Genomic DNA, 16,245 nt, shown 5'->3' on the forward strand with positions numbered 1-16,245 from the left:
TACCCTACTATCCGGAATACTCAAAGTCCCTATTCTGATGGGGGTTGTGGATTGAGGGCAGTTAGAAACAGATGAGAAGGAAAAAGACTTTTAAAAATGCTTCAAAGGAAATTAAATAGCAAAGCAAGCCAGACTAGGCAGCTTTGTCCACCTCCTCACATTTCTCTCTCATTTCATTACATCACAGGTTCCCAAACGTAGTTACATATCAGAGTTCTCTGGGGAGTGTCTTTAAAATACAGGTTTCTAGGTTCTATTCTGAAAGAGTTGGATTTAATAGGTGGGAAGATGGGAGGAGGGGGCAGGGAAGGTATTTTTTTAAACCTCCAAAGATGTGAACTCTGATTTTATAGAAAGAAAGAAACAACTACTTTCTTAGAATGCCACATTAATACTGTTGCCCTCCAAGGTTCCAAAGAGAACTTTTCAGGGCATCCTGTAATTTTTCAACCATCGAAACTAACCTTTTAATATATGCCCAAGGGATAGGGCAAAACATAGCCTGAATCCAAATACGGTCTATGGATGGAATAAAATAAATGAAAATAAAAAAATAACTAGGAATGTTCATTCTGTGAAGCAAGGAATTACCTACCTGGCTCTGTGACTCCAGTTTAATTTCCTCAGGAGCAGGTTTGGTCATTGGGGCTGGATTTGTGTTACAAGGATCCATCTGTTCTTTCTTTTCCACCTTCACCTTTACGTCATCCAGGCTCAGGTTTGGAGTGGATCTTAAATCTTTCTCATCTTTATCTAAAAGGTAGCGTAGGAGCTGATGGTCTTTTGATTCTTTTTTCTTTGAAGCATCCAGTTCCAGCTTTATACTGGAGTTCCCTTGTACCTGTCCAGTCACTGCCACAGAAGTAGATGCACTGTCCTTTTTATCAGGCTCCACAGACAAAGTTGTGATATCCGAGGGGCTACCCTCCTGTAAGAGCCGGTGTAGGATTTTGTGCCGCTCTGTCAGTGAGCTATGAGAGGAAGGGCAAGAACCAGTTGAAGAGCTAGCAGAGGCAGAGCTGGGAGTGCCTGTGCAGGACAGTACCTCTTTGCAACTTGTGTCTATATCAGCATGCCGTAACTGCTGCTCTGCAGTTGTTGTCAAAAGCTGCACTAGTTTGTGACTGGTTTGAGAGTATTTATTGTCTCCATCTGAGAGTCTGTCACTGTTATGCAGAAGCCCAGAATCCAGAGGTTTGCCATCATTAGAGCTGTTGTCAGACTGAATCATTTCATTTAAAATGGACGCGATCTCTTTATTATCTTTGGATTCAGCTTTTGCTGGCTGTATATTTAATCTGTTAGGTGAATTCTGTGAGCTCATCTGCCTGAGGACTGGAGAACTGGCAGAGAAGCCAACAGAGTTATTGGGTCCTTCATTCATACTCTGTAAAGGTGTTACCGGGATGTTTGAATAAGATCGGTTACTATTATTACAGGCAGTACTTGTCATGCTAACGGGGGAGCTTAATGTCGGAATATTAGGAGGAAATGAATTGTTTGGCATCCTGGGCCTTGTTGCCAATCCAGAACTAACTTGTCTCCTTGGAGACATGAACTGTGCAAGGGATATTCCTGTACCTTCCATAGGAGAATTATTGAGGTTTAAAGAGGGATTAGTGCTCTGGGAACTGGCCTGTCCCTGGTTTAAGGCAACACTGGCTACAATCTGATTTCCAGGTGAGCATCCAAAACTCCCTTGGCTGTTGCTAGAATTACTGTGACTGCTGCTATGAAGGTCTGAGCTCTGTTGGCGGTTTACTCTGGTGGATACCACGTTGTTGTTGGATGGTGGCAATGTAGCTGAACGGGCCGCGCCGTGAGCTGGAGAGATACTAGGATTGACGGAAGGGTTTACCCGGGGAATTGACATTCCAGGATTAGTGTCATCTTGAGGAGAAAGACCACTGTGTTCCCTAGAGGAGGAAAAGACATTCAAAGATCTTCACTGTTTTCCATTATAATATTTTTATGATGAATATTATAAAACAAGACCATTAATCTTACTAATGTAGCAAACTATCAAGTAAAAAGCTTCTGTATCACTTTAAGAAAAGCAGTGGACTGTTAGTACTACTGTGAAATATTAGCATCACTTAATAGGCAATAGTGCTTAAGACCCTGTAAATATGATAATGGTTTCAGTTAAATGGGAGAGAAACCTTTCTTGGCCTTGGAAAAAAATCCAATATATGTACTTCTAAACTTTTCAAAATTTCATATAAATAATTAACACTACATAAGACTTTTAGTTAAAAGAGAAACTTTCCACACCTCTCTGGTTACAAAGTATTTATTTATGACTCCCTTGTTACAGCTTTTAAGTATTTCAACTCCAAAGAGGAAGACTGGGTAAGGAAAATACTGTGTCACTGATGTAAAAATTAAAAAGGGTGACATGCAGACATAGCAGATGTTCTGAAAGAGAAATCACAATATGAAAAAAAGAACTGTGCTAATTCCACTCACAAGCATAAATTAAACTAAAATTAGAAAATGCAGAATACTGAATTCAGATTTTCATCAAGTTCTTTACTCAAATCCATAATTACGACAACAGATTTGTGACTGGTATTACCATGTTCCCATAAGCAAATATATCAGATGAGAGAAAGATGAAGTGAGGGAAAATGTCTTTGCTTTTGTTTAATGCTAAATTTTAAATAGTTGTAAATGTAGGATTTTGAATAATTCATAGGATAAAAGAATGGTTTCATGAATTTACCATATATAATAGTGCAAAACATATTTTGAGAGGAGAACAAATTAGAGGCAATGACATTCAAAAAATCTCAAGTGGATAGTTTAATAATTTGTAGTTTGATAAACTGTCAACTTGAACTCAGGAGCCACTGAGTTTTGCCCTAATGAAAATAAAGCACTTTTAAAATTAAAAAATAACAATACTAATAAACTCAAATCTTTTATAAGACCATAAGTTCACATACGGAAAGTTGGAAATTCTTAGCCACGTTTTTGGTTTTTATTCCTTAAGCATATATTCAGCCACACCTTTCCTGTCTCCCTTTTTAAACAACAAAGCTATTGTTAGGCGACAGAACTATAAAACTCAGTATGGATATATTAACTATATACTCATCATGTTAGTTTAATGCCTAATTTAAAATTTGTTTTCTCGCCATCAAGAATATAAAACTTTTTCTCTAAGAAGAGATATGTGAACTGACTTATTTCATATGAAGCTCTCCAAATAAGTAGTACCTGTCGATGATATGAATTCCCATGATGAAAGGTTGCATGTCTGGACTTTGAGGGTAGCAAAGTTTACACTTGGTGTGGGCGCTAAGCATTGTCCCATCATTCAATATGAATCTATAGGATGGGCTGGAGGCAGTGCCACGAGTCATCACTGTTTCAAACAAAAGAGAAACCTAGTTAAAATTCTGACACTTATACTTTGGGCAAAGGAGAGTTACCAAGCCTTATTTCTACCTAGAACTTCATTTAAATGCCCTTCCAACAGCTGTCTGCTCAGACTCAAAATACAGTCAGATAAAGCAGATATCTGAGGGGGGAAAATGATTCTGGGTGAAATATACAATCTGATGACAAGTTTTAATTTAGTCCTACTTGAATGGGTGCCTCCTCACAGAAGTTATGATTATGAAGAAACCACAAACCACAAAAAAATCAACCTTAATCTTTCCCTATAATGGGGCAGCTCCTTAAATTTATTAAGGGTTCATTAAAAATACCAAGAAGTAATTTTCTCCCCTCTCATTCTCAGTATTATCTCTAACAAGCTCTCCCCCCACCTTTGGCTGGCTGATTTTTAAAAACAGCTTTATTGAGATGTCATTAATATACTATAAAATTCATCCTCTAAGTTTTGATTAGTTTGCAGAGCTCTTTAACTGAAATTCAAATTTAATTTTTCACTCAGGAATGTGAATTGATAAGGTCCCCACTTGTCAAATTATTATAGTCATATATATTATTTTTGATGTTTGAATTAATTTAGTAAGCAAATTAAGATAAAGCCACTGATTACTAATATAAAATAAAAACTAGGTTAAGGCAGTCAAATCACTGTATAAACAACACGATTTACTTTTGTATTAAAGCTTTATTAACAACAGATAAAATTCTAACTCTACTGGTAAATATTTATGAAATATGTAAAGGCTATACCAGACTACTAAGTAAGAAAATGTCATTGATGTTTCAGTATTACAATAGAATTCTTTTTTAAGAAAGATTTAATAGGTAGACTCAGCTATACCAAGGTTAAAAATCATATCCACTGAAATACAAGGGTTACTACCACAAATGACTATTATAATTTAGCCTGTAATAAACGTTAGTCCTATTTTTCAAAGACATTTCAGAAAGGGCTTCAGTCACACTTTAAAGACATATGAGAAAGACAAAATGACCAACTGATAAATAATTTTTGAAGCTACATATTACTTTAAGTAAAGAGAAGGCAGGCTCTACTTTATTGCCATGGGTATACCATATAAACTGAAGAGGGCATAATCTGCTGTAAATCTATGCCATACATAAATCTCCCAAAGTACCAAAACCAGGATATAAAGTTAATTTCAAGGATTCCTTACCCATCTGGCAATTTCAGCCAAATCACTGGCACATTTACCAAATATAACACATGGAGAAATTTAGTATCTAGTGAAATAATAAACGATGAAAACGTCTTTAATGAAAACCGATAATTTCTGTGTAAGGATATGTTAAATGTTTGCTCTGACAAAACCTTAAAAAAATATTAACAATTCCCAACTGTTAATATCTTCTGATAATATATTTTAGAAAACACAACTACAACAAAAAAGTGGCACTTTAAGATAAATTATTAACCTGGGATAATGAGAAAGCTACAGATACATAAATGGCCAGATAAGACACAGAATATATTTCACGTTATTTTGCTTATGCCATTTTGTCTATTTTTTCATCACACTTTATTGCACTTTAGGATCATTCTGCTGGAAAACATTCTCTGGCTCTTCACCACTGAGCTGACTGTCCAATATGGTAGTCATCAGCCACTTTCATAATGTGGCAAATTAATGTGACAAATTAAATTTAAAATTAAAAGAAATTTAAAATTCAGTGCCTTAGTCTCACTAGCCACATTTCAAGTACTCAATAGCTGCATGTGGCTAGTGGCTACCATATTGGACAGTACAGCTCCATATAATCTGATTTCATTTTGCATTTCCAATCTTATTTTTCATTGTTTCATAAACATTTCTTCTATATCTCTTTGAATAGGAGGTAGAAAACCCTTTATACACTTATTTTTCTTCTTCAGGTAGAATAAACATAAGGGCTAGTACTGTGTCCCATTCTTATTTTCCACTCTCCATTGAAATTGTACGATGCTTTTAAAGTGAGAAAGAACTAGAAACTCAGGCTAACATGGGAATATTAAGATACTGTGGATTACAGAACCATCAATAGTCCTTTGGTAATTATGCTGCCTTAACTTGGAGGACTACATCTAAACTAGTGAAAATTCCAAAATTGGGGAATCTCTTCTAACTTAATACAGGAAATTATTACACTTTAAGTTTTGAAGTTAGATTATTTATTTTGGATAATAAGGTGTGGAATAAGACTCAGCACAAGGAAGGCAGCACAGGTCAATGAAAAGAATAAAAGCCTAGGAATCAGATTTAGGTTTGAACTCTGACTTCGTCATTTACAAGTTTAGGACTTAATAATGCAAATTAACCTTTGCTCATTGTCACTAAAATGGAGCCAGTTTATTGTGACATAATATCTAGCATGGAACCTGGTACATAGCAGGTACTGAATGAATATTTCCTGAATAAATACCAAAGAAAAAACAAACTACAAATAAGCAGCTTCCAAAGTACCTATGTCCTGAGTCATACTCACTCACATTCAGCCAATCCCAAGATACCATTTATACTAATAGCTTCAACCCTATATAACAATCTAATATTCTGAATTAAGACATGAGTATGGGAGCCATAATTCTTTACAGAACTGGTTGGTTAAACGTCTGTTCTACACACCAAATTTTCCCCGTAAGAAAGATCTGTGCCTGAACAAAACTATTTGGAATTTCATTTGATCACAGGTCCTGACCTTGTTTTCTGATTTAGTTTTACTAGGTTTTGTTTCCTGATTTAGTTTTGCCAGGTTTTGATCTCTGACTCCTGTGTCCATTTCTAAAATTTTTAGAACACTTAGTGAGGAGGGATGTTATTGATGTGGTATTATTGCCACCCCAGAAACTCTTCAAAGAACCTTTAAAATGGCAATCGTTTTTGCTTTTGTCCCCCCAGAGTAGGCCTCAACAGAGCCAGGAAACAGAGCAAAGGAAACTGTTTTCTCTGGTCATAGCAGCTATCGAAGTAGAGCTATTTGGGTTTTTGACTCCACCTAATTTGGTGCTGAGATAACCTCAACAAGCATGCCTTACTGATGTTAACCAACTGGGCAGGTTTAAAACGTATGGCAGGGTACTACAGATCAATGCTGGCAGAGATTTCTCTTTCTTTTTGATATTTCCCTAGATGTATGCAGAAAAAATGCAATTTAAAAATTGTTACTAAGATAAAGAAAAAAAAATTACCCCTAGATGCTCTAAGATTTTCAGTCACCAATGTGTAAACTCTATTCAGTATACCGAAATTTCTAAAAAAGGAAAATAAACTCATATTTTAAATATTTTTAATAAAGTTAGACAAAAAAAAAGATTTTCAGTTAACTCTGTTATACAGAACATGGACATTCTGGTTAATCATTCATATGGGAACTTACGTTTTATAGCAACATTTCCAAACTTATGGATACTACAAACTCCTTCCAACTGTCTCATGATTTTTTTTAATGAAAATAACTTTATTTTGTGATTATAAAGTTACTAGAGAAATGAACGAAGAGTAAGTAAAGATAAACTTGTATAATCCCATCACTCAGAGATAACCACTGTTAACATTTTGTTAGCCTTCTATTATTGGATAAATAGATATACAAGAATGAGATCTTACTATATATGCCATGCTTTCTTAGCCTACTTTTTAATGTAACAATGTATCATGGATATCTTTCAAAGAGAAGAAACGATCCATTACATTACATTACTGTTAATAGGTAAATAGAACTTTCATAAAACTTTTCTAGGCTATCTAGCTCAACATTTCCCATGACTACTACTCTCCTTAAGTGCTAATAGATGTGCTACAGGAAAAAGTATTCTGAGGAAAAATAAGTCTGGGTAACAAAGTCAAACATGAACCATTATTGTAGAACTTCCCAGAAACTTAAATACCTTAAATATGTCTTATGAATCCCCAAAAGTCGGAGACTGAAGTATTTCCCATATTTAATTCAGCATGAAACATCATTTCCTAGTTATAGCTATTAATATCTTGTGGAACCTACGTTTATGTTTTCCAAACTTTTCTGTAATAAAACATCTTAGACTATAGACTCTGGTTCAGTAGTGTGGGTGGAGTCCAGAAATCTGGTTTAACAGCTGCCCCAAATGAATCTTATCAGGGACCTTAGGGAAGCATTTAACCTAGACTTTTCTCTAAAAGAATGATTCTGAAGTGAACAGAACTGAGGAAGCTTTTCTAAACTATATACCTTCATGAACTTCCTCCCAGTTTAAAAAGTTTCTCAGGTGGTCCTGATACCCAATTCCCCCCCAAGTCTCAATGGAGAACAACTGCTTTAATCTAGTTCATCCTGAATGCTCCCACAATATTCTTTGGCTGAAATGTGTTTTCAAATTTGATTCTGGAAAATAAAATGGTCAACACCCTTTAAAAGCAGGCCGTGAGCTGTCTGTCAAAAGCAGCTGAAAAACTAAGCTAAGAACTTAAATCTTTTTTTTTTCACACAAATACTAACGTTTAATCTCGTTTTCAAAGTCCAAGAATGAAAACTTGCAATTAAACACTGAGCAAGCCACATATTTAGGTAATATTTCTTAAAAAGTAAGAACTTAAATTTTTAATGCCTATGAGGATTTTATACCAGCTGCTGCCTTCAAAAGGTAAGTTAAAGGCAGGAAAAAAGACAGATGGAGGACACATTTTCTTGCCTAAATATCAATTACTGTAGAGGTTTTACTTTTTAAAAGTTTTACACAAAATCGAGGATATAGTGGCATAATTTGTTTCATTCTTTCACACTGTCCCTAAGTGCAGAGGCAGCAAGGAAACTGCAAATGCTATTTACATCTCTCTCCATTCTTGATAGAGCAGTGGTTCTCAAACTTGATGTTGAATATAACTTGACTGCTGAATATAACATATAAGAAAAAGATGTGCTCAATTCATGAACGTTGTTTGCCAAGTTGTCCAGAATCTCCAAAACACTAGAATCAGTCATGTGAATTCTGGGCAATTTAATTCTGAGAAAAAAGTTATTTCTATTGAGGAATTTTTTTTTTTTTCTAAAAAAAAGTACAAGAAAAGGACATTAAGACATGAGTAATGGAGAAGAGGTGTTGAATTATATTTCTTTACATTTCTCTCTAAATTGTTTCACTTCATATGTTAATGATAGGTTAGTTACTCATTACACTTTAATCAATCTATTTTATAGAGAATTCCAATGGTTTAGAAACACATACTTTAAACCACGGCTCAATCACATCTATGGGCAGCCTAGGCATTTGGACAATGAGACAATAATCTAGACCTGCTTTGCCTTGGCCAAAATGTATATAAATTATAGGCAAATAAAATTGAAAGTCTTTTAAGGAAAGCCTTGGAAGGTTCAACTTATAAAGTTAAGGCAAAAATCAAAGAGAAGAGTATCATATACTGCAGCATTTTAGGCAATGAGTGAAGACAGTGCTCTGAGTCTCCCACTTACGCAAAAGTCAAGTGCTATTGCTGGTAGAGGGAGTCACAAAGTTTGCAACCAGCGGATGGCATTAACTACTTTCTGTAATGGTTTCCAAACCTGACTGCACTTCAGGATTGCCTGGGGAACTTCTCGGTCATATCCACTGACATACCACCTTTGGGGATGGTAACAGTCTAGTAAGAGGCCAACTGAAGAACCATTAGTCTTTCGGAAGCTGTCCCAGAAGTAAACAGACTAGTGAGATTCATACAGATGGCTTCCTGAAAAAAAAAAAATCAAGCTGCTTCCTTCACATACCATTAGGAAGCAGCTGACCTAAAATGGAATGAATGGGAAATCATCTGTAAACTTAAGAAACCTAACGGGAAAATGTTAAAATTAAGAAAGGTGATGGAATAATGAAAAATATTTTAAAAATTGTTTTTCAGGAACAGCCATACAAAGAGTCTCTTTCCAGACAAACTATTTACTTAGAGATTACAGAATAAATTACACTGGGAAAGGTGTATTAGGCTACCATAATTACATGACAATATTTTAAAATATATCAGAACCCCTTATCTCTGAATCTTTACAAACTTTCTGGCCTTCACTCTCAGTTAATTTTCCCTATCTTTCCTATAATACTGTTAAGTTCCTTAAGGGCAGGGAATATACTTGTTTCATATTCCCATAGTACTTACTATGACACAGCAGTTGTTCAATTATTAATTAATAATTTCATATGACATATTTTTAACTTGAAACTTCAACCTGAGTCAGGTACTGTAACAGTCATGAAGTAAACATGCATGATATAGATCTGTATTATCTAGAAGCCCTCTGACATGCCTGTTCTGCTGGGAGTGATCGTCAAAAGCCAGACAAAAATATCACTTCCTCTCTAAAGCCATCCCTGATTCTCCAAGTCAGAATTAATTTTTTTCTTCTTTGGTTATACCTCTTTTATAGCCCAGGCCACAGTGATCTTTAAAACTGTCATATATCCTCCTAACAGATTTTGAGCTCCTGGAGGGCAAAACCCTGCCCTGTCATCACTGTATCCCTGGCACCTTACATAGTGTTCTATGTATGTGAGGAACTTGATACGTGTCTGCTGAATGAATGAATGAATGAATGAGTGAGTGACCACCACATGATATCCTGTTCTTTAAAATGTGCATCCCAAAATTCAGGATCCACTCATGAATTACTTTGCTTACCCACTTCTTCCTTCCTAAAACTGATTATTGCAAAAACTGTAATTTGGAGAAAATACTTATCAAGCCATAAATTCTATATAAATTATTCAATATTAATAAAGAGCAAGGTTAATGAAAATAGCTGAGAGAGAAAAACCTTACCTTCTTGAAATAGTTGTCTGGCATAAGATGGCTCTCTGCCTTGAGGTTGGAAAAAAGCATAAATGCACTTCCTCACTAAATCTTCCCAGCCAGTTCTGCCAGCAGCTCTCAGGGAACTAGTATCAATAGAGATGATTTTACCTATACAAAGAATGAAAGTTTACATTTATGATAGCCTCCTGATACAAGTCATTCACATTTCAAAACTAACAACTGCATCTAAAAAATATTCTGCCACCTCTCAAATGTTTAATGGACAAAAGCACTATTAAATTTTATTACATATGGTAACGGAATATATCAGTGACATGATAATACAAAATCGTTTTTGCCTTGGAGTGTGTTATATTATATCCTAAAATTCAATACCAATCAAGTAGTAAAGTCATATCATAAAGACCTGAAGCTGCAGAGACTAATGTAGGTCAAACTCCTCTGGTTTGCTCTTTGGATCCTGCTCTCTACATATACTAATGATTGGATCACTTATTGGGGATGGGAGGCAGAGATGAAATATATTATTTTGGTTTAAATTAATTTCCAATAATTAAGTGAAGAGAGTATGAGAAAGTAAGGAAGCCTTTCCTTTCCTACCTCCTCTTGGGCTATAGACAATATTGCATTTAAGAATAAAGACTGAAGGCAAAAAAAGGACAATCAGAAAAAGATAAGTGAGAACATTAAGATCTGCTAGGCATTCTGCAAACAGAACATAATGCTTTATAAAATTTAGTGGTGATTTGACATTGTTATCACATTTGAACAAGTCTCCTAAATGACTATGGAAGAAATCAGGCAAATTATTTCTTAATCAGGAGCCAATTAATCCAGTTTGTGATTATTCAGATCTGTTTTATTTTATTTTTTATGCAATCTTATATTCACACAAAGTAATATAGGTAAGATACATATATATATGTATGTGTGTGTGTATATATATATATATATATAAATTAAGAATTAGATTAATAAGATGAAAACTTACAAAGCCCCATCCAACTTCAAAACTTGAACATTACCAATATCATCAATATTATTCAATTATGTGTGTACTCCTCACTTGTCACATCCCTCTGTCTTTATATTCTCCTGTCTATCTAGATTGTTCCCAGTTTTTTGTCATTACAATCAATACTGCTATGAATATCTTTCACATTTTCCATAGTGCATGTGTGTAAGAGTTTCTCTAGAGTACATATGTAGGAATAGAACTGTTGAGTCACAGGTTATGTGAATGTTCAACTTTATAATATTGAACTGTTTTCCAGAAACTTATATAAGAGTTACTGTTAATCCAACATCCATTCCATCACTTGGTACTGTTGGGCTTCTTTATTTTTTACAGTTAGTAGTTGAAAAATGGTTATGGTCTAACTTTGTATTTCCCTGATTAATGAGGTTGAATATTTTTCATGTTTATTCACCACTCAAGTTTCCTCTTCTGTGAATGCCTGGTTGTCTTTTCCTCATCTTCCCTTTTTTCACACAATCAACTCAAATCTATTGTACTGTTTGTGCCTCTTCATTTTCACTAATCTTTTCTTTATATATTTCTCTTGCTTTGTTTAGAAATAAAGTATTTATTAGACCTCTTTAACGTAGGGTCTTGAATCTAATATAACCAAGTATGTCTGATCAGGTTGTCACCCAAGTCTTGGCATAAATGTAGAAAGAAAATAAATTAAAACTTAAATGAGGGAATTTTTGTTATTTTAGAACAGTTTGGGGAAAGCCTGATGAACACTGTGATTGAAACTATAGATAATTTCAGATTTTCTAAGAGTTTTAATCATTCAATCTTTGTCTCATCACATAAGAGACTGAGTTCATTATAGCAGAGAATCCACTGTTATATAATCTTCAAATGCAATAATACTCCTCATATGCAGTGACTAAGCGAGGCATGTGTGTTTGTGTTTATGTGTTCAAGGTCAGTATTAACCCACATGAGAGCAAGGACGTCTGTAATTGTGGGACTGGAGGGGAGAAAATGATTAAATTATCAGTAATGGTAACAAATGATCAGCAATGCAATGAGTATCTTAGGAGAGAATCATAAATAGGTTGATTTAGAATACTTCTCCTTGCTAGAGGAAAGTTTAACCAACCAACCAAACAAATAAACCACTGTTCAACATTTCCTGGTAGAAAACTTCTTCTTTTTTTTTAAGGGACATGAACCACTCCATGTAGAGTTGAAAGCACGACTAAAACTTAAGGAATTAAGTATCTAATACTTATTATAGCTAGTTTATTATTTTTTATCTAAATCAACTCTAAGATATGATGCTAATTTTACATTTTAAGAATACTTCAGGGAAGCAGCCGCATAGCAGCGGGCGGGAGATCAGCTTGGTGCTTTGTGACCACCTAGAGGGGTGGGGTAGGGAGGGTGTGAGGGAGGGAGATGCAAGAGGGAAGAGATACAGGGACATATGTATATGTATAACTGATTCACTTTGTTATAAAGCAGAAACTAACACACCATTGTAAAGCAATTATACTCTAATAAAGATGTTAAAAAAAAAAGAATACTTCATATTTTTCTGGCATCTTTCTATTTTCTTTATATTTTCTCTGGTATCTTTTGTGTAAGAAGTGTGTGCAGTACAGTGATGCCCTTTAAATAGTGCGTCGGTGGAAGGCAATGCAATATAAAGAAAGAGTTCTATATTAGGGCCTAAAGATGTCTGCCCTCAGCAATTAGCTGCCTGGTTTTAGAAAAGTCACCATTCCCTCATTTGTAAAATGGAGAGGCTAGATTCTGTAATCTCTGAGGTTCCCTCTAGATTTATAATTACTTTATGAGCCAGAGCTTAATTTTTTAATTTTTATAAGTTTATTCTAAAATCAAGTATATCTAAGATTTTAATGCTGGGTCCTTGGTCAGAAACAAAACTACCAGTTATAACACTGTTCCTATGGAAAAATACAGTCTTCTTTAAAACAATCTAATTTAGGATTCAATTTATAGAAATGCAATATGAGGAAAAGCTGAAATATACTGTTCCTAAATTATCCTCATAATTTTTAGGCCTCCCTTGTCTCCCACATTTATTCTGTGGCCTAACCATCACCCCTTTCCAACAGGCTTTTATTCTGCTATCTCTCAAACCCTTGTTTGGTTTTACTGACACAAAAGACCAGCTATATTTTTTAATAGACCCTATCTTTCCTTCATGCAATAATATTTTGGATTTTCAATAAGGGTTTATTAAATTTTTCCAGTGTTGTTCATTGGTGGAAAGTGGAAAGGAACGTGTACATGGTAGACTCAAAAAGTGAATGAATAAAGGTATTGGAATTGATCATTACTACCCTTAGATGCTGTAATTGTTGCTGTAAGGGTGGTAATTGATCATTACCACCCTTAGATATCAAGCTCCTAGACATTCTCTTTGTTGTGTTCCATTGGGTTGGCCAAAAAGTGCGTTCGGGTTTTTCTGTAAGATGTAACGGAAAACCTGAACAAACTTTTTGGCCAAACCAATATTTTCTGCCCTAATTTATCCCCACCTACTCTTTAGTAAGAGCAGTTGGGAGTTTATCTTTAAGAACACAAGAATAAAGCACACAGTACAGGAATATTAGATTTCTGGGACTAAAAAATTAATAAATATTGTAACAGGATCTTGTAAACAATGGTAAAGTGAAAAAGTACGTTAAAACTAAACTTTCACAAAGAATAAAGTTAAAAAAAAATAAAATAAAATTTAGTCGAAATGATTTTTTAAATCTTGGTCTGCTAAAAAATCTGTCTGTAGTATCTAACTCTATTTTAAGACTAGAGTGGTAAGTAACACATATACAATTCTGATTGATGTAAAAGTATGAAAACCTAACATGACAAAGTGAAGATAAGATTAAACAATATAGGGGAATTCCCTGGTGGTCCAGTGGTTAAGGCTCTGCACTTCCACTGCAGGGGGCACGGGTTTGATCCCTGGTCGGGGAACTGAGATCCTGTATGCCGCGTGGTGCAGCCAAAAAATTTTAAAAATCTAAGAAATTTTAAAAATTAACAAAAAAGATTAAACAGTATATGAGAAATACTTTATAAATTATAAAGAACAGTAACAATTTGTTTTTGCTGAAAATCAAATCTGAAGTAGGCCTTTAAAAAGAAGGGCTTATTTTCAGGTACGCTCACTATTACTCCCTTTGTGGCTCTACTGCCCTTCTTCCAGTTCTAACATACTCCTCTGTCTTAGGGCTGTTTGCAGCTCTGCCTCCTCAGTCAGGAGCACCCATTCTGCACCATGCCCCATGCCCAACGCGCCCTTCCAACACCCACACTTTGCACAGCTGGCACAGCCTCATCCTTTGGGGCCTAGGGGCGCGATATCAGCTCGACAGGCCTTCTGTTAACCAGCTAATTTTAAAATAGGACCTCCCTATTAGCTTCCCTTATACCATTTCACACCTTTTCCATCAAAAAAGTACAAATCTGTAATTACATCATTGCTTTTTGCTCAATCAGGTACACCCTGAGCAATCACACATAGTGACAGGCACTTCTAGGAATTCAATCAGTACGTGCTGAATAAATTTAAAGACAAAGAATAAAGGAAAAAGGAAATAGCCAGATACATTTATGCACAATATTAAAACCACTTCTTTGTATCTGTTTATAAATAAATACATTAATATCTACATTGCCAAATTTCTTTCCATAGATTATGAAAAATAATTTATAATCAGAATATAGATGTGCATAATTACAAAATAATGTTCTCCCCAGCACCCTGCCATAACAATGATGACAGTATCTAAAATGCACAGTATCAAGACCACATTGGAAATGTTTTCTGTACAGGACTAGTGAACAGAAGCTGAACAGCAGAGAACAGAGGGACACAATTAGTTTTAAGGGCATAGTCACATCATGAATACTGATAGAACATTCTGAACTTTGCAGCTAGTACCTGTAGTATCTTGCTTGGTCATAAAGGATTCTACACCCGTAATAGCTGGAGGCCGAGGTAATCTCCGTGCAATACAAATCAAACATGACTGGAAATCTGCCCAAAACAAGAAGGGGAAATTGAAGGAAAGAGGGTAGAAAGCGGTTCATATCTACCACCTGCCATTAATGGTTTTTATAAAAACAGTACATGTTATATGATCTGACACAATATTGGAGTCACTCTGATCTAATAGTATAATATTAGAAATAAAATTGCTCGCAACTAAAAACTGGCAGCTACAGATAGAGATCTAGTTAGAATAAATTATCCCTTCCCATTGAATGTTCTTACATAAACTAGAGGAGACTGATGCATCTCAAGTACTTGGATGATAACAACTTGAAGAAGTAGTTTTGGCTACATTTAAGCAACACAGTGGTTTATAAAATACAGTTTTTTAGTCCGTTTCCTATATTCATTAATGGCTACAAAGATTATTCCTATAACCACTGTGCAGATAATAATTTATCATATGAAAAAAACATTTAACTGTTTCTGAAGAAGTATTATTTTGCCCTTGACAGAGGACTTCTATGTTTTTAGGATCTGTAATTTTTTTTGCAAGTCCCATTTCCAAATTTTTTTAAGAGGTTACACGCAATATCACACAACTAAATAAGAATTTCAGTCATATAAGACAGGCTTGCATGTGTATTTTGTAAAAAGTCCCCAGTTGATTGTGGCGCCCATGCCCTGGTGAGACTCACTACATACACGGCCTTTTTTGCATCTGACTGACTTCTCGGCTGCTACCTACCCTAGTCCTTACTCCAATTTCCAATTTGTGGTGTTCTTAACTTAGCTCAGTTTAAGCTTGCATGGAAAACTCATCCACTGTAACAAATTTAACTAATACCATGTTCATACCCTGTTCATATTAGAGCTTCAGCTGTGTTTTCATCTGTTCATAAGCTTTCTCCTTATAAATTACCTTGTATGGCCTCAAAAATGCTAACTCTATTCTCCAGTGTTCTGTACACTCTAAGCTTGAAACTTTCTAAAAATCAGAGCTGTTCAACAGCCTGCTGCATCTGGTACATTTCCAACTGGCAGCAGTTAGTTACAGCTCTTATTTCTAGGCAGCAAGTTGGTTT

The 16,245-nt window shown here is 35.1% G+C and overlaps 1 protein-coding gene across 9 annotated transcripts in view; it reads right to left on the reverse strand.

Annotated features, from left to right (window-relative positions):
• Nucleotides 1-16,245, reverse strand: part of NCOA1 (nuclear receptor coactivator 1) — a 259,972-nt gene that overhangs the window by 64,372 nt on the left and 179,355 nt on the right. For all 9 annotated transcript variants that reach the window (XM_057558335.1, XM_057558336.1, XM_057558330.1 and 6 more), the window contains 4 exons: nt 15,110-15,205; nt 10,185-10,325; nt 3,223-3,370; nt 596-1,916 (listed from right to left, as the gene is read on the reverse strand). In XM_057558335.1, coding sequence (XP_057414318.1) covers nt 596-1,916; nt 3,223-3,370; nt 10,185-10,325; nt 15,110-15,205 — 1,706 coding nt within the window. The remainder of the gene's footprint in view (nt 1-595; nt 1,917-3,222; nt 3,371-10,184; nt 10,326-15,109; nt 15,206-16,245) is intronic.

The sequence above is a fragment of the Balaenoptera acutorostrata genome, chromosome 12 (genome assembly GCF_949987535.1).
Source record: "Balaenoptera acutorostrata chromosome 12, mBalAcu1.1, whole genome shotgun sequence".
NCBI classification, from domain to species: domain Eukaryota; kingdom Metazoa; phylum Chordata; class Mammalia; order Artiodactyla; family Balaenopteridae; genus Balaenoptera; species Balaenoptera acutorostrata.